General features: G+C 37.2%; 1 protein-coding gene across 2 annotated transcripts in view; it reads left to right on the top strand.

The window, feature by feature from the left end:
* Positions 1-406: 406 nt before the first annotated feature.
* The window catches only part of LOC136257079 (cytochrome P450 4F4-like), a 36118-nt gene continuing 16272 nt past the window's right edge, over positions 407-20252 (top strand). For both annotated transcript variants that reach the window (XR_010701797.1, XM_066050196.1), the window contains exons 1-5: positions 407-658; positions 9736-9880; positions 12275-12319; positions 14100-14227; positions 19217-19338. Coding sequence is in view for 1 of the 2 variants with exons in the window: in XM_066050196.1 (XP_065906268.1) it covers positions 476-658; positions 9736-9880; positions 12275-12319; positions 14100-14227; positions 19217-19338 (623 nt within the window). In the remaining variant the exon portion in view is untranslated. The remainder of the gene's footprint in view (positions 659-9735; positions 9881-12274; positions 12320-14099; positions 14228-19216; positions 19339-20252) is intronic.

Here is a 20252-nt window from a genome sequence, read left to right as displayed (position 1 = left end):
CAACCACACCATAATAGTCTACCTCAATAATGTAAATATATGGCATAATTATATGGCACTAATCACCCTTCATACTTAGCAACTTGAATTTTTCATTATTGTGAAGGTGAGATGAATGCCTCAAGTAAACTCTCCCCAAGTATCAAAAGGATAGTGACATATTTTGCTGTGTAGGTCATGAGATATAGTTTCTAAGTATAGCTATAACTATATACCATGATTACTATATGACTCAGTTCAAAAGCTTCACTGTTCTCACTGATAACTGGCCTTTTGAAACTTGGAGAGATTACATTCGCAACTACAAATAAAATTCAGATTACCATTAATTTAGCCCGGCTCAAATTTCATAGCTTTTAAAAGTAACTATATTCATTAGCGCCTCTATAAACAATTATTATGTTAATCGTGCAGTACTTTGACCTGTGCTTTAATTAACCGAGGATTTTGACGAGAGTAGAGTAGAGTAGCAGCGATGGATTCACCACTAGGAGTGTTAGGAGGGAGCATCATGGTCAGGGTGTTGTTGGCAGTGTTGACTGTGCTGGTTATATACGCGCTAGGAAAGGTGGTGGTTCAATACTGGAAAATGCATCGTGCTTTTCGCGGACTACCCCGCCACCCGAAGATGCACTGGTTTTGGGGACATGGTAATCTGGTACGTTATAATTTATTATTATTATAAGCTAGATAAGGTAGGGGCGGGCGTTTCCGGACAAAGTTTGCACACGAATTAGAAATTTGTTCATTTCTCCTCGAGAGAAAAACGGATTCTAACATGCTTAGTGCCGAATTGTAACTAATAAACTAGGCTATCGGTGGTATAAATTGTGGGTGGTAAAGTATAGGGTACTAGGAGAAAGAGCAGTTTAAATTTGCAGTTTGAGAAAATGTTAAAAAATTATGTGGCTGGGGTTTCCGGACACCACTAAAAAAAGGCGTACTTGCCATTGTTATGGGAAATGCTGCACTCTATTGAGTGTTATGGCCCAGCAGAGACTGATAGCATTCTGTTTGTCTGGTTACTTTGTTGGTGACAGCGATTTTTAAGCAGCAGAACTGCTGCCAGCCTTGCTCAGACCATGCGAGTGTCTTGCAGCGCTTTCGAAGACGCTACATTTGATCTACTGCCTGGAAATCTGTATCAGTCGTTGCCTTAACACTGAACAGCATAGTTAAGTAGTGTGGCCACGCGGATCCTTGCTAGGGGCTTCTCCAGGCTGCTGGTTGTGTTGATTGCGCGTGCCAGTTAACACGTCACAGGTAATGGGCTTGGATTCCAGTTGTACTATCTCTAACTTATATATCCGTTCACTGAATAGTGTGACTGATCATTTGTGCTGCCTATGGTCGCTTAGAATTACGAACGCTGCCTCAATCTCCTGTTAACATGCGTAGTGAAAGTTTTTTACACAAAAATATTCTACACGCGCAAACAAATTGTGATGTATCTCGGCAATCCTTAAAGCTATCGAAACAAAACTTTAGTATTTTATAGTACACAAGTAGGGTACTTAGGTACTTAAACCATAGCCTGAGCTGTCCAGAAACTCCCTTACTTACCTTAGGGCCATGGATACCGTTACTCTATAATTTTTTTAAGGCAGTGGATACTGAACCAAAAGTCGGCTCAATAAGTCAGGCTCGCTATTGAACCGACAGTAAAATGGGTAGGCAGCCTGGAACTGATCATGAATATGCAGAATGATTTATTGTTTTACCTCCTTGTAATCGGTTACAGCCGTTCTTCCTTAGGGATCCATGTGATAAAAAGTAGTGAAACAAGAGATGAATGATGGTATCGGTCTATATTAGCAAGTTATAACATTTATTTTGTTCAATGCCAAAGTGGGGATTTTCCCACTGAGCTATAATATATGCTGCAATACCAGAAAGGATGCATTCCAAGTTCTTTAAGAAAATTCCATCATCTATTACCTCCAGATTATCCTTCAGTACTTTAACAGAGCATTGACGTTATCATCAAGTTTTTAAGTCCATACACATATTCTCCATGATATTTACAAGATATTTTTCAATACTCTAAAGATAAGGCTGGTCATGTTGGCAGCAATACTAATTGTCTCTTTATTCCCAGGGTGTCTGCCAATTCTGGGAAAGGGTCCTTTTATTATTGTGGGTATGTTCTGTGGAATAATCTATAATCAAGGAGGCTACTACTCTTTTGTCATTCAACAAATTGTATTAGCATTAAATATTAATTCTTTGTGTTCACTTAGTGTGTGCGCGCACGTATGTTTATTTTTGGTGTTGTATCTATAGTTATATTTTTGTTTTGTACTCTTCATTTTTTGCTCACTAGTATTTGGTTACTGGGTGGACCCCTTGTTTAAAAATTACAATACCATCATTCATCTCTTGTTCGCTACTTTTTATCGCTTGAATTCCTACTTTATTCAAGTTCTAAATATACATGTGTACTAGTTTGTTTGGTCTTTTTTATAGCTTACAGCTATACAAGTGTGACTGTTCTATTTGGGTGAATGTTGTATTAGAGTATCTCAAGTCAGTCTTCACCCAGGGGCTATTTCATCAAGGCACATGGTAGTGTGTTGCGCGGCCAAGAAAGCCGGCGCACCACACCATGAGTATATTGACAGGAAGAAAGAAAACAGCTTTTTCTTGCATGCATAGCTCCATGGCCCCTTCTCCAAAGCATACCATTTTTGCATTATAGCTGTCTGCCAGGTAGGGTAGGCCACATAGCAAATTTGATTAAATTCGCAGCAGCCATTTGCAAAATATGGGCGTTAGAAGTTTCGTTTTAATTTCTTTGGTTTTTTCTTATTATATGCTGCACGGGGGCTTTGATTTATTTTCGCACGCTTTGAAAAAATTGCTATAAAACGCAAATGTGTAACTTGATCTTTTTGGCACAAATGAAGAGCATGTAACAGTGGATTCACGTACCAAATCTGCTGTGAATCTGAGGAATATCCAAGAAGTTATGATTGTTTATTCCCGTAAAAGAAGGTCAAACTTCTGTCATGGCTACAGGGTAAACCGTGCATAGGAATAACTTGAAAATTGGTGTGTAGATATGCTGATCATTGTAGCAGTGCCTTTTGATAGTTTGAACAGCAATAGAGGTACAGTGACAAAGTTATAAAGCAAAAACCAAACAAGTATAAAATCGTGGGATCAAGATACTCTAATGGAGCAGTCACCACGGGGTAAAAAAGGTGTACAAAAAATGTCTAAAAAAACCCTTACCAGAGTTTGAACCAGGGACCTCTATACCTAACACCTACATCCTTAGCCACTGAATCACTGCTACCTTGGCTGATCATCTCATTTAATTTCTGCTTTATAAATGAAAATTCCTGCTTATAATGAAACATTTGTAATTTCATAGATCTACCAATAGAAGTACTAGATTGTTCTAGAACATTCTATGTATGTTCTATTAGAAGTCCTCAAAAAATGTGCACTCTACAATAATATTATCAAATATTGAATTAAATCATGCAATGCAATACGTTTATAAGTCTGTCTTCAATTGTGTCTGCATAGAAAAGAAGAAATGTGAGTAAAACCAAACCTCAAAGTCAGCCATAGGCTGGTTTTGGAACCTTATAAAGTACAAAAAGAAGTGAAATCCACACAAAAACAGCCAAGCTGTGAAAGAATGGTGCGGCCTTAAAAAGCCTGGGTGAAAAAAGTTGCAAAATCACAGGTGGCGGCCAAGAAATGGCTGCAATGATGTTAATACTAAAAATAAATTAATAATGGCTTTGTGCATTGTTAAAAATTTATTAGCATTAACATCATTGCAGCCATTTCTTGGCCGCCACCTTTGATTTCACAACTTTTTTCACCCAGGCTTTTTAAGGCCGTACCATTTTTTCACAGCTTGGCTGTTTTTGTGTGGATATTAATATCTGCACTAGCATTATGAATACAGCTAGACCAATAATAAGGGTGTGTGGTCATCATGATCAAGTAAATAGATTATTAAGAGGTGTGGTCCCTACTCTCGATTGTTAGTAATCAACCCAGATCATTATAATTGGACCTATCATAAAGTTACAGGTATCTACCAAGCATAAGTGCTTTAAATATATTTGTGGTATCTACATATGCTGCTCAAGGAAGGTATTGATATGGAAAGTTAATGCCTTGATGTAGTTTCATTGCATGAAGAAGGTGAGCAGCCTCATTGAAGATAAAAGGAACTCATTGCAATCCCAAATGTACATGCCACTGGTGAGTTCATAAAATGGTGGTCTTGTGCTACTTTGTTTGGCCTCCAGCCTTGCAACTGTGGTCAAGTTTCGGTGAGTTTTTAAAATTCTTTATCCAGCCACCTGTAAGTGTTTTCTTGCTTTTAATGTTGTATTTGATGTTGACTAATATTATTCCGTAAAATGGGTAATTTTAGGCAGGCTGTGTCATTTTTGGGGGATCTCTACTTAAAAACAGTACGATAGTACTACAGTGACTGTTTGATACATGTTTTGCATATTGAATTCATCACTTTGGTTGTCACTTTGGCATTAGAATTCAGAATTCATAGGTAACAAGATTGGCAGCTGGAGAAAACACAAAACAAGATGTAACAGCTGCTACAAGACCTACAGCTGTAGTAAGCAACTCTTTATAAGGCAATAACTCTTCTATTACCACTTGTTCAGCATAGTTGTGGATGGGCAGCGTGGTCACTCTCATGAATATGCTAATTAATTTGCCAGACAGCTACCAGCTTCACATACAACCTATACTTTGTAATGTCTCAAGTGTAATTCATTATGGTGAGAGTGAGGAACAGTCTGTTTCTTGAATACAGTTTAATTATGACGAACTCTTATGTCAATGCAAGGAATTCTACTACCAAAGCAAAAAATTCAGTTGCCAAAGGGATGAACTCTAATTCAGTTGCCAAAGGGATGAACTCTAATGCTAATTCAATCACTAAAACTACTAATTCAATTGCCAAAACCTGTAATAAATAAATTGTAATGCTTTCTAGATAGCATACAAGATCCCCAGCCATGTCATTGGGTGAACTCTAGATGTGAATATATAGATGTAATATTTTTGCACTTCTACTTTGTAAAGGTCAACCTAAGCTAGCTTTACTCTTAGTTTGAAAATGACCTTATATCAAACATCTTCCCACTAGAGTGCATGACAATACTTGCATCACAAAATGTACATCGTTAATTTCCACAAAATGGCAAAAGCACTTACTGCACAATTTGACAATTTATTCAACCATTCTTAAATGAATACCGTACAGCGGCTTATCTGTGCGAGGTCCAAGTTTTTGTAAAATTTGCGAATTGAACATTGATTCGTATATATTTCTGCTGTGGTGTGTAATTCGTATAATTTCGCACATTACCAACTGAGGTTCACTTGAAAGAGTTCGAATTCTATCCAGCGTGTCAGCACATCGAGGAAGATTTATTGGTAATATGTCAATTTTGAAGTATTTTAAACGGAAGCATAAGGTATCTGCGGAATCTGCATTGCCAGATCCCTTTGGACCTTTGTCAGAAGAAGTTCCAGCTGGAACTATCATTGAAGCTAACAATGAGGTGTTAAAAACTATAACAAACCAGTCTACACCTAAAAAGAAAGGGCCTTACATCAAGGTGACACTACAGTGTAAAGCTAAAATAGCAAAGTATACTTTGGAGCAGGCTAATTGTGCCGCTGCAAGGAAATATAGTGGTGAACTCAAGGAAAATTTAAACGAGAGCATTGTTCAAAGTTGGGTGAAAGTGTACAAAGCAAAATGGATGAAGAAAAGAAAGCTGGGTGACACTGATCCTAGTGTTGCAGTGCTACCATCTTCAAAGAGAGGCCATCCTTTGTTAATTGGTGAAACAATGGACAACCAGGTTAAGTTTACATAGGGTCTGTATGTGATTCTGGTGGGCTTATAACTACTCTCATCGTTATGGCTGTTGGAAGGGCTGTTGTCCGTAAATTTGATGCCAGTTTGTTGACTGAAAGTGGCAGTCCTTTGTATCTTATGTCAAACTGGGATAAATCTCTTCTTTATCGCATGAATTTTGTGAAGAGGAAAGGCTGCTCTACTGCTAAATCAATGGTCCACGACTGACAGAATCAAGGTTGATTCCCTGAATGACATACTGGCGGTGGTTAAAATGGAAGATATTCCTGATGAACTAATACTTAGGACCACACACCAGTCAGTATTGTCCCTGGCTCCCAGTGGACTATGGCCCAAAAAGGAGCAAAACGAATTGAGATGATTGGGCTGGATGACAAGCAGCAGATAACTGCAGTAGTTTATGGCACACTAAATGGAAATTTTCTCCCTTTGCAGTTGATTTATGCTGGCAAAACTACTGCTTGCTTACCAAGTGTGAAATTCCTAAAGGACTTTTATTCCCAATCTTGGTCTAATGAGGAGAAAACCAAAGAGTACCTACAGTCAATCATAATCCCTTAAGTCAAAGCTAAGCGATGTGAGTTTGGGCTTGGTGACACCTTTCCAGCTTTAGTTATTTTCGATGTCTTTAAAGGACAAACAACTGATGCTGTTTTCAGGCTGCTAAGGGACAATGACATATATTTCATCAGCATTCCTGCCGACTGCACAGGAAAGTTACAACCGATGGATTTACAGTAAGTGTCAATAAAGCATTCAAGAATACAGTGAAGCAGCAGTTTAGTGAGTGGTATAGCTCAATGGTGTACAAAAATTGTACTACTGATGGAATCCCACCAGCAGTTGACCTGCACATGTCAATCATGGAACCACTTGGTGCGCAATGGATCAAAAATGCTTATGACTACATCAAAAGAAACAGTAGCACGATAACAAACGGATCATGATGATTTGTCTGTATAATATTATTGAGGCTATATTAGTTAGTGCTTTACTGGAAAACTAACAAACTGTTTTTCTTGAAAACAATTTATCAAGTGTGATTTCATTAGAGACTGCATAAAATAGATTTTAATTGGATCTGTTTTTCGAGCCAGTGAAACAGCAAATGCAATGGCAAACAAGCCACAGTCATCACTACCTTGTTGCTTCTGCACTTCTGCAATTTAATTTGCGATTTGGCAAACAATTCAAGAATTACTTTGGTAGTGTCAGCGTCTACATCGTCAAATAAAGAATCATAGACATCGACGCAGCCAGGCGTGGACAAAATACATAGTGCTTGCTGTTATCCAGTGATTACTTCTTGAATAAATAATTTGAAGTTCATTCTCAACCAGTTTTCTAGTATGTTGGTACAAAGTCAGCTGCAACCCTTTTATTCCAAATTGATTTTTAATTAAATTATGACTTGAGCATGATTGATGTGCCTATCATTGAGCTGTTTGCTATAATTGATTGCAACCTTTTCATCTGTCATCAAATGAGAGTTTCCAAATCGTACCCATATATTTTGAGGTTCCCCTTGGCGTAACCGTGCTCAGTAGCAATATAGGGTGAGGAAGTTGGCAGTAAGCGTGCCACAGATTCACTTGCTTGAGTTCCTTGGTGAGAATGTGATTCTTCTTTGACAATGTTTAAAATATCCCTGGTAGTATCTGTTTTAACATGTTTTTAAACTACATGGAGCATTAACTGGCACCACCCATCGCTTTAACCAAGCCACTGCCTTGTTGTCAGTACCACCTCTACCTTCAGCAGCATCCTCAGTGGGTTCCTCGTGATCAGTTGAACACTTAACATGGCAACGTTCTCTGTTTTGCCTCTGTGGGCTCTGCTTGTCAAGTACCCATTTTAACTTATTGATTTCTTCTCTGCTACCCTTAAACTCCACGATACATGGTACCTCCATGCCACCTTTCAGCATATCACGAGAGTATCACCTCAGCCCTGTCACCCTACACTTGATAGAGGATCCTGGTTTACCCAAAAAAGTGTAGCAAGATGGTGAAATGGTTCGCGGGATACGTCTAACAATATTATCATTCTTGCACACTGACACAGCGAAGGGATCATGAGCATTTCCTGGTTCTTGTTTGCAAATTAATTCTTCATTGATCCGGCTTTGCCACATTTCCTGAAAAGTATTATTAAATTTCATACTAGCTCTCCACACGCAGAACTACTTTGTAAACAAGGTAGCTATGAATCTTAGATTCTATCGCAAATATTACCGGTTCTACTCTTTCTGTGGCAATGTCAGCCATTCCTCACGTGATTAGCATGCGGTTGTGCTTGCAAACTTTACAATGGCAAAAATTTCTGCTGCAAGGAATTTTGACCATGTCACAAAAATTTGGACCTCGCACAGATAACCTACTGTATGGTACATGAATTGAATAATATGGTTTTTTTTCTTTTTGCAACTCCAAAATTCAAGCGTGTTATAATTAAATTTTATATTACAATGTAGTTACCTTTAAATCTTCAAACACATGGACAAGGAACTGGTAACTAGCTATATATGTTTTTGATAGCCACAAGTGTATAAATAAAAGAAATGTTAGGCCGTGCAAAGTTAATTATATGTTTCTGGTACTACCAATTCCCCTAAATTACCAAGTGACCAGCAACTTTTGATGTGGTACACTGCATTTAACATAGCAGTACATGGAATTATAGGTGAAAACAAAAGTTATGGTGTAAAGTTAGTGCATCTTTATAATAAAAGAGTGTTTACAAGATGTGAAAACTTTCAACAGATATAAAATATTATTAATTATTTATTGTATGGTGATTGTGCAGCAAAAAATGATCAGGAAGAGAACCAGAAACATTTAATTAACTTTTCGTGGTCTTATTTGAAATTGCGTACCTCTGGACCAATTTTGGAATGAAAAGGGTCCCATGCACTCTGCACCCCAGGGGAATTCACACAGTGAATACAATTCATTTGCATCTACAGTGTAAACATGACATATACAGCCTGTATATACTACAAGATCAGTGACTCTCTGGATGAGTTTGCTTCAGTGCGGTCCAGGTCAATTGTTGAGCAACATTTATATGAAGAAGGTCAGGCCCAATCCAATCAACCATCAAAAACTTAATCATAATTTTTATTGAAGCAGAGATTGTTGATGGAGTTAAAGGATTTCTGCTCTCTATTGTTATCAGGTTAGTAGGCATGAAAAAGTGTTGACAACAATTAACTTCTCAATTCCGTGAAGTTGGTCACTTGCATGCGTACCTGTTTGCTCTTGAGCCCTTATGTTGTTCTTAAGGCCATCCTTCTGGATCATCGCCTAAATACTTCGCTGTTGCTTCATTTCATCATTACAGTTGCCATTTTAGCTGTAGTTCTCCATATCTTTATTACATGTACTAACTAAAGGCCAAATCGAACTGCAGGGTCGCAACTGTTTATACTGGTAATCTACATCGAACCAGACCCACGTCCCTAGCAGTTCCATTTCAGTGCAGTTTAACATGGTTCAGTTCGATACGGTACGTATTTACACTAACTTGGAAATCGCTCTGATTCAAGATAGTTCGAACTAGATGGTTACTGTAAACAGGCTGATACGTAGCTACAAATGAGTGATGAATCACATTTTCTTTGCTACCCTCTGCGGTGCACATTTGTTAGTCATGTGTTCATACCAGCCACACACCACAATATCATGTTATGTGTCATGATATGTTACTTGATCATCTCTTAACTACATATTTAGCTGTTGTCTGGTTACAAACTGTACTGGTCATTATAAAGGAATTTTTTTTGTACGGTTAACTACTATATCAATAGCTTTTATACCAGTGATATTATATTATTATTATCTTGATTACAGTTTTTCTCAGATCGTGATGAGGCTGCAAATTGGATAGTGGAATGTACTAAACTATATCCAAAGATGCATGCTGTTCATTTGGGCCATCTGTTTTATATACTGTCTACGCATCACCCTGATACAGCAAGAGCATTCTTTGGTCCAGGTGTGTGTGTGTGTGTGTGTGTGTGTGCGTGCGTGCGTGCGTGCGTGCGTGCGTGCGTGCGTGCGTGTGTGTATTAGAACTTCAAATTTAATACATATGTATTTAAATAGTAACAGTGCTATTTTAAACATTTTGAACATTTTTGTTTAAATTTAAATTCTGTGTTTAAAATTCCATGGCAGTAGTTCAAATACACTAGAAATACCTTTTGTTAATATCCATTACTCTTATGATATGTTGTATATCATGCCTCACAATTAACACTCGCTACACACAACACTAACACACCAAACACACACAAGCTAACTTAACAAATACACTTACATGTAATTCACCTTAGTTTGGCATAGTAGAGTTGTTTGTAGTCTTCCTCTAGCAACTGACAACAGATGATCGATTGTGGGACTTATTCCGTATTTCCCTAGGTCTTGTTTGTTCATGTCAACAAACATAGGAGCAATGTTTCCTGCTGTCACCCATCATCGAAGTTGTGAGGTATGTCTATTGAATGGATTCAATGGGTGGACTCCTACTTCCTGAGGTGATTGGTCACCCTGTGTGGTATGGGCTATTAGCCTTCACTGGTTCAGGTGACATTGATCATACTGGCACCCACTGAAGCCTATTAATTAGCCTGCATGACATGCTTAGTGTCACGTGCCTCTAACCACAGGTGAGTATATATACATACCCACCCACATGCAGGTGAGTACATATGAGTGTCACCTGTTCCCAGGTAAGTATTTTATATATACCATGATCACATGAAACTTCAAACACGCCACCAGGTGTATATATACAGTATTTTGGCATATAGCTCTCAAACCATTTATATATAGCGACCTCGGACCTATCCTTTTTACACCTCCTATACAAAACGGTACTGGTAGTTCTAGAAACTTGCACCGTTTGTTATCTACAGCTGTAGTAGCAATCTGAAGTCTTTTACGTGTGCTTTAAAACCTACCCCTTAAAATTCTGTTTATTTATTACAAAGATATGCTAAGTTAAATTTCGTGTACCATACCTTTTCAATAGAAATTATTTTGTGTACAGAAATTTGTACTATAGAAGTGGCACCGTTGAACTATCATGGCCTTTTCTGTACTTATATTAGTGGAGTAAGTGCTCTTGGGGTAAAAAGGGCACTGGTAATGAGGATGATTTGGTGTTCAGAGATGGAGTTTGGCCTCCCCCAGAAATGAAAGTACTGATTTGTACCTATGCTGTTTTGTGATGTGCACAACATTGTGGTACCATAATATATACTCACCTGCGGTTAGGTAACTATCAAATAGAAACATCTTATGCGACGAAAATCACCTTTGCAGATAAATTAGTCCATCTAGATTTGTAACATCATATATAGCATTAAAACAAGAGAACACACTTACAGACGGCTGAATATAGAATTTTCAAAAAATCACCAAAACTCAAATTTTCATCTGCCTGCCTGCCTCACTACAGTTGCAAAGCTGAAGGCCAAATGAAGCAGCACACGGCCACCATTTTACGCCACAATAAAAAACTCACCAGTGGCGTGTGCCTTTTGTGGTTTGAGTGTGTGCCCTCTGTGCCTTGTCTTTCCTTTTATCTGCAATCAGGCTGTTCGTCTTCTGTCTTGATGCAATGAAACCATATCAAGGTGATAATTTTCTGTATCAACACCTTCCTTGAGCAGCATATTTAAAGTACTGATAACATGATAAACACCCATGAACAATATAGTTGATTAATTATGATCAGGGGGGGCCTCTTAACAATCTATTTACTCGATCAAGATGACCCCTTATTTATTGGTCTGGCTGCGTTCATAATGCTAGCACAGTGATATGAAATAGTGGCACGCCCCCTGCCTGCTATGTAGGTGAAGGCTGACTCGAGATGCTCTAATACAGCAGTCACCCTAATAAAACAGTCTAGCAACCAACAACCAAACCAACTAAAAATTAATGAATAGGGATTCAAGCAATAAAAAGTAGTGAAGCAAGAGATGAATGATGATATTACAGCATAGCTCAGTGGGAAAATACCTACACACCGATGTAGCATAGAATTACTGAAAATTGGTTTCATATCTACAAATTTAGTGATCACATTTCAAGCTAGCTGCTTCACAAAAATTTGTACCTTACAACAATGGCCAGCTACGTATATGGTATGTAATTGAAAAAATTCAGTCACAAATACCAAAATATTCTACAAATATTGGTACATGCTTAGTTGCTTTGTATTTGAATGTTTACTGTGGTATTTGAATGCTAGCAGTGAATTGAATGTTTGTTTCAGCTCCAGTGTGTATGTGTGAGAGTGGTACTTGAATGTACCGTCACACTTATTATATTGCTGAATGTACTTATGCATACATGTAGTATTTTTGTTTCTTGTTCATAGAACCCAAGCTTGATATCTTCTACTACCCACTGATGCCTTGGTTAGGTAAGTATACTTGTGAGAAGTAGTATAGGTGGTAAGGCATTTAGATCAAATCACATGAAAATGTGGTAAAACTATTTGCGATTAAGAAGACTATGATCATTGGAATAGAGGTGTGCGATATATCGAACATTTATCGATATCACGATAAATTGTTCAATATCGAATTTGATATTGCAAATGCTTATGTTGATATTTTATCGATTAAGTAGATATTAATTGATATATCAAGAAATTTTTGATAAAGTTACAGTATTTTGGTCTGTGATTGTGCAATCGCACTAGAAATGAAGGTCAGTTCTGTGCAATTTAGCTATTTTAATAGCTTTTCTACCAGTTCCCTAGGCTTGTTAGAAGTGCTATGTGATGGCTTTAGTAAATTTATTGTATTTAAAGCATATTTGTAAATATCAGTCACCCATGCAATTAATCCGCCCCCACTAATTAATTATCAAAATTGAATCGATATCACAATATTTTACTGATTATCGATTGATATTTGATATCATATCGAAATCAAAATCCTGATATCGCACACCCCTAGTGTACGATGCCAATCAACTATAAATAGTGACCCACATTGTAATGTTACCATATTTGAATTTATATTTGAAATAATTGTTTGAAATGTTGTAGAATACCAAGAGATTTTCTAAAGGTGACTAGTATATTTAGTAATTTAAAAAGAGTAGGAATCCATTTACTAAAATGTAATGAGGTGGTACATAGCTACCTCCCTATATAGTTTGGCTTGTAGTTGTCATAAAGGCATAACCAGAAATTTTAAGCAAGACAAACATGACCGTCTATTGGGGTAGGCGACACAGTAATTATATTCATTTTACTAAGTCAGTTACCTTAATCGTAACTGTGTCACTGGTTACAGTTTATAACTGCCAAAGTAATGAATTTCCCATGGTATATAGTCATGTCTCCTGTTCCATTACTACTTTGTAAAATTAACTACAGGTTGTGTGTAGTAAGTTATGACTGTTCTATTAGAATACTCTATCAGAATACTGTAACAAATTACGTATCTATCGTGACTGTTGTATTAGGATGACTGCTTTATTAAGGTTACTCAATCTCCCTGTTCGCCACGCTCAGACTATATTATCCCCTCATGATAAGGGGTGTGACCACACTGCTTAGTTTTAATAGCAAAGCAAATTGTCATAGATCAAAATGTCCATTTCCTTTCATAGTAGCATAAGGGCTTCAAATAACTAGTGAAATGGCTGTAAGGGAAATTTTGATACAAAAAATTAATGCCTCATGGGAAGCTGTTAAAATTGTATACATCATTTACGTGCGTATGTACATATGCATGTATGTGTCTGTGTCTGTCTGTATGTATGTATGCATGTATGTATGTATGTATGTATGTATGTATGTATGTATGTATGTATGTATGTATGTATGTATGTATGTATGTATGTATGTATGTATGTATGTATGTATGTATGTATGTATGTATGTATGTATGTATGTATGTATGTATGTATGTACGTATGTACATATGTATGTATGTGTCTGTGTCTGTCTGTATGTATGCATGTATGTATGTTTGTATGTATGTATGTATGTATGTATGTATGTATGTATGTATGTATGTATGTACAGTATTCATATATACAATGAAAGCTCTACAATCTGACCTCCAAGTAGTGTCCAAGTGGTGTTACCTAGCAATAGTAATAGTTTTACTGGTGCAACAAACAGTGTCAGATTATAGAGGTATTCTGGTGTTGGAATGGATCAGAGTAATTTTAAAATGCTATAGGTGATTCATTATTAACTGGAAATGGACCAAAATGGTCTCGTACACGACGCCTGCTCACACCAGCATTTCATTTTGACATCTTGAAACCATATATGAAGGTTTATTGTGAATGTACGGATATTCTATTGGTGAGTAAATGTTTGTTGATGCACTGTACAAGTATGTGCATGACAAAATACTCCATCTTTGCTGGTATCTGGCTGATGTATATGTGACCGTCTCAGCAAAAAGCTGGCTTGTTCGCACAAGCATGCGTATTGAGAAAAATGAAATTTAAATATAATACTGTAAGTAAAATTACACATGCTTCAAAGAAAAAATATGCAAGTTTTTATTGGGCCATTACTCAAAGAAGGAAGACTCAAATTGATTAAAACCATACAGCATCTTATTTACCTTCTCATGGAGAGTACGAAAATCTTTATCTCATTTCTGTAGCTCCAACGGTATGTGTATCACGTGCGTTTGTTTACAATGCGGTAAATGTAAACAAGATAGTCATCATTTCTTCTACGAAACTGCCTTCATACCCATATGCGCAAGTCACTACAGGGCTAACACTATACCTTAGCTGATGTGCTAATCCATGGCGAACGTTTTAAGCCAAATTGCAACATTGTAAACTGATCCAAACGGAAGTTATGACTGTGAATGTAAGCACTTATAGTTTATTTTCAGTATAGTCACTGTACAAATCAATTATCTTGCTCTTCCTACTGTCTAGTGCTATAATTCCAAAACTACTCACCGCAGAAGGCTGAAACTTTGGTGATCCGTTCCTGGGACACTGCAAATAATGCTGAGATGGTCACATATATTTTTGCAAAATTGTACAAACTTTCATGATTCCTAGTATACAGTACTACTGCATTCAAGCACTGTATCTTCAGTGCCAAAGCATATGTGACCATCTCAGCAAAAGCCTGCCTATTTCACACAACTTCCAAATTCTTTTATTCTCTCAGCATTACCTTTAGTGTCCAAGGAATGAATTACCAAAATTTCAGCCTATTAGTTTTGGAATTATAGTGATAGATAGCAGGAAGAGCAAGGAAATTGATTTGTACAGCAAAAATAAACTAGACGCTTACAGCCATAACTTCTGTTTGCATTAGTCATAATGTTGGGATTTCAGTGGCTTAAACTGTTCATCATGCATTGGCAAATCAACCAAGGTATAGTTTTAGGCTTTTAGTTACTCATGTATATACGTATAAAGGTGGTTTTATTAAAAGAAATGACAAGTTTTGTTTATGTTCACTGCATCGTAAATAAATGCACATGACATGCATACTGCTGGGGCTACAGAAACGAAACAAAGATTTTCGAACTCCCAATGAGCTGACGAATAGTGTTAGCTATAATCAATTCAAGTCTTGCTTCTCTGAGAGTGATAGCTTGATAAAACTTGCAGCATGCATAATTTTACAAATTTTTATATAATTTGGGTATATCTATTTTATGGACCAGACCATGGGAATTATAGAGATAATCATTGTAGACATCACTGATTTGTACTGACTTCATCCCTGAACCGCTTTTCCCAGAATGAGATAATTTTCTGTATGGAGAGTACTCCTGATTCATTTTCCGGTCATGGTTTGTCAGGTCCATAAAACAGACTTCCAGCACTGGAATTTCTGGTCCGAGTGGTCTGGCTACATTAGCAAGCATCTAGTCCAGGTGATTGCGCCATTATATTATTCACCACTAATAATTATATCTATGCATTCAGTATGGCTATATTGTTGGCAATAGAAAATGCATGTCACGTAGTAGCAATTATTTTATAGCTCAGTAGAGCAAGTGCACACTTGTAAATAGTACTCAATCATATATTATTAGTCTAAAGCTAGCACATAATTAACCTGTGCACTTGAGTTCTCCTTTAAAAGTGCATTAAGGTGTATTGGAGTAGTGCAGGTATTGCCGTGGTACCACTTTCCACATTTTGAGCAACAAATCATAGCTGGCTGACTTGGAATATGTGGCATTCTACAATCACGATAAACTTTGACTGTGTTTCCATCTCAGACTTTAAATGCTCTTCTTTTCTTTCCCTTGATATTTAGGAAACATTAAAAAGTGCTGATTCTGAATACATGGCAGTAAATTCCCACGCATCAGTTGCTGGGAAAATAGTGAAGATACAAGTCATTCACCAAAGCACAAAGTATAATGCAATAACAAAGCTAAATATGCCAAAGTTATTGCTTCGGTCCATCTTGCTCATGCACGAACGTCTACAAATTTTAGAAAAAAGCTAGGACTCTGTCTGTAGCAAGCAAGCTACTTTCAACAGAAGAGCTGCTGCTCGAAAACATATTATCATAGACGTATACAATGTCTGGGTGGTCACTACCCAAGTTACTGACAGTTAGCCAGTGATGTCTGTCACCATCATGCAGTATTTGGATAAAACAGTACCAACATCTTGGAAGCAAAAGTGTGGTAATGAAAACTGTTTATACAGAGTAAACTGGCTGGCATTGATAATACTACAATTTGCCCATGCTCCTGTGGTGATCACTACTTTGTCAGAATCCAGAAAATGTACGTAAGTCTTTCACCCACCATGAACTGGTGTCACGATCAGGAAATCCGACTCTTCACATATAGTCAAATCTATTTCTATTTCTTGTCTTGGTGCTACTTTTGGTTACTAGCTTGTTGCCTTGGCCTTATTACTGAGTACATCCTCTTGGTTAGTGGAACTCCTGTATGTGAACTTGTATCCATGGGTCCATGTAGACTCCATCTTGGTTATCTACAAGGCAATAGGAGCAACCAATAAATAGCCACATTGCAAATATTAATACTGGCTATGTAAGTTATGTATTGGGTGCAAAATTAAGAAAATACTTACATTACACCTAATAGGTTAAGTGTCCTATCACACAGGTCATCAAATTTGGAACTGGGAAAGTTCATAATGAAACCTAATCCAAATTTGTTACAGTATTTAATTTCACTTCGACAGTCTTACTTTACCAGCAAGTCTGTTTTCAATAGTGGCCATTCCTTATAAAAGTCTAAGTCTCTGAATTGATTAAAATCCCTTCGGTCCCCTGATGGAGATAAAACATGGTTTCCAATTCTGGCTAAATTCCAACCTGCCACACTGTTTTCTGGTCTGTAGCGCACATCAGAGTCTGCCCATGCTTATATTAAGGTAGAAAAATAACCAACATACGTAAATATTATTACTATGATTGTGAACAAATAACTGATGTTGCATACGTATTGGTGATTCCATCTCTTGTTCAACCTTGTCCATACAGTAATCTATCTTGACATCAGGATTTGTTTTTTCCCACAGCCTTTGCATCTCTATATGAAAGCATTTGTCTTGCAGCTCATTTCATTGTGGTATCTATATTAATTAATCACAATGTATTATATAAGTAATCGTGATTGGTAATTGCAGCTTCTGCAAAGATGGTAATTGTGCTTTCACGTGGCTTGTCATGCATTCACGTCCTGAACTTCCTCTCATGAATAAGAAATGCTGCTAGAATAACTGGACGTGACTGAAACAAGACATACCAGAATGAAATTACCGAGGCATAATAGCCACCCAGTTGAAATGTAGTATCATAGGATATTAAAACTGGCTTAGGACTATAGCTTAATGAAATCAAGTTGTGTAGTTGTTGGAAAAGATCTTTGAGCCTACGCACAACAACCAAATCAGGAAATGCATCTACCTTTAACACATGGTCTTCAAGATCTGCATGCAAATTAACTATTGCATCATGACTTAATCTGGTTAACTGTCTCTCCTTTGCCTGAGTATTCTTTATTTGTTTTACATTCCTTGGGACAAATACCGGTTGATGAAAACTGGAGCAACTAGCCTTTGAAACTAATTCCTTGTATGCATTTGCAAGTGATTCATTATTTTACTCTCCTCTAGCAATAAAGATGAGCATGTTCTGTTGTAGACTTTTGACTGCTTCAAGTTTCCATGTGGAAACCTGACTGTAACATTGTGATCACAAAGTAGTGAATCAGAGTTAGGTTGTTAGTGTCATTTAACAATGAGTAAGCCAAGTGTTAAAAATACTTGTCCATTTCACTTGGTGTCACACACATAGCTAGTGAACCTTCTGAACTACTGGAGTGCTACCAGGAAGTTCTTTGGTTCCAGTTTGATTCCAGCGATACTGGTCAGATTTCCAGTCCTCTGTGTATAAACCACCATAATTAATGCATGAAATAGTTAGTTTCTTTTACTTTTAGCCATAAAACAACAATAAAGTAGTATGCTAAAATAGTATTCTGCTCAGCTATAACATTCTGGTTTAGCCTCTAATAACAAGCTATAGCTAAAACAGTTGATTTGTTATCACAAGCAAGTAAAGATATAGAGAGAGGCCATTTCACTTTAATCATTGTATAGTGTCTGGTCGTTTTTCCTTGATCTCTATCATGAGAAAAGGTATTAATTTGATCAGTGTTAATTACACAAGTGACATTTTGGAACTGGCAGTCTAGCTATCCTTACAAAAACATCTTGCTCAGTGACACCAACCTACAACCACTTTAGCTACTAGGCAACACTTACAGGAACTTGCTTTCGTGGACTACACTCTTTAGCTTGAAACTATATACTTCCCCTCCCTCAGGCTGAACTGTTGGAAGAGAGGTCACACACGCCTTATCTGTATTCTCCTCAGAATCAACAACACGTTTTATCCATTTCACAACTTTGTGCACATTCAAATCTCCACTGCGAAACAACACACTACATTATCCATCACACTGGGATAACACAAGCAGGCTTTAATTCTGGCACTTGAAATTCAAAAAGCCTGCACAATGAAAGAATGTGCATGCATGCCTTACCGAGTAGTCTTAAACTTCTGGTTCGGTCTATAAAACCCCAGTTCTGCATAACCAGAATTTCTGGTCTGAGTGGTCCAGTTCAGTCTTTAAAATAGTCACACCCTATAATTTCAAAATGCATGCTTGTACAAACTAGAGGGGTTTTTGCTGACACAATCACATACAGTACACACGCATATATAAACATTGCACAGTGTATACCTTTTCACAGTAACATTTACAAGGACACATTACAAATGAACACTTCCACTCAAATGTTCTCTTATTAGAACAAGTGGTCAAAAGTGGGCAGAGACGATGTTGTGGAGTTGTTCTCATCATCCAGTATGTTGACGTTGGATGTGATGTTACGTTGTACTTGTAGTTATGAGAGCAACTGCCAGACAGCTAAGTGAGTAGTAACATTTACCTACTGTACTATAGGCAAAATATGTACTGTGTATTGGACGGTGGGGTACAATTACGGGCATACATTAAAATTCAGCAATCTGTAAATTGGGGCCAGATCTGCAAAAAGAGGTCTTTTACCATTGTGAAAATCCTAGTTTTACTCCTCTTAGAATTACACATAGCAATAGTATTGAATCCATAATGTGACCAAAGTTCAAGCTGGTACCTTATTCACAAGTCACGTTATGGGTTGGCAACTAGAAAGACTACAGTGGAACCTGTTAATCAAGACACTTGAAAATCAGGACACCTTGATAATCACTTGGCCGGTCCTAAGTGTTTCAAGACTGCTTTTTACAGATCTGATAAAAATTTTGGAAACTTTATTTGGATGTTTTACAGAAACAATTGCTCTTTGTGACAGTATGAACTATCTGTATGAAAACAATGCTGAATAAAATGTACCTTTCCTTCTTTACATCATAAAATCTCTATAGTTGGGTATCTGAAACCTATTATGCCCCAAAGTGACTGGCAGTGGGAAGTTTTGCTGTTTCTCCTCAATTTGATGATGAGACACGTAATGTACATGTGTACATTAATTTTCACCATATGTTAGTTGGGAGTCACTATTTTATCCTAAGATCAAAACTGTGGTGGTGTGAGTGAGCATTAGTGATGCCACGATATAGAAAAACTCTATATCATGGTTTACGTCACAATGTGAACGTATATACATACATATCACGATATACTTGCACTTACTGTAACAAAAATATACACTAGTATTTTTAAGAATTGTTAATTTAAAAATGAAGTAGGGATCTATGCAATAAAAAGTAGTGAAACGAGATGAATGATGGTATTACAGCATAGCTTGGTGGGAAAGTCCCTACTTTGGCACATTACCTAAAA

The sequence above is a fragment of the Dysidea avara genome, chromosome 5, assembly GCF_963678975.1.
Source record: "Dysidea avara chromosome 5, odDysAvar1.4, whole genome shotgun sequence".
Classification (NCBI taxonomy): domain Eukaryota; kingdom Metazoa; phylum Porifera; class Demospongiae; order Dictyoceratida; family Dysideidae; genus Dysidea; species Dysidea avara.
Note: the sequence above shows the minus strand (reverse complement) of the source record. Positions and strands in the feature narration are given on the sequence as shown.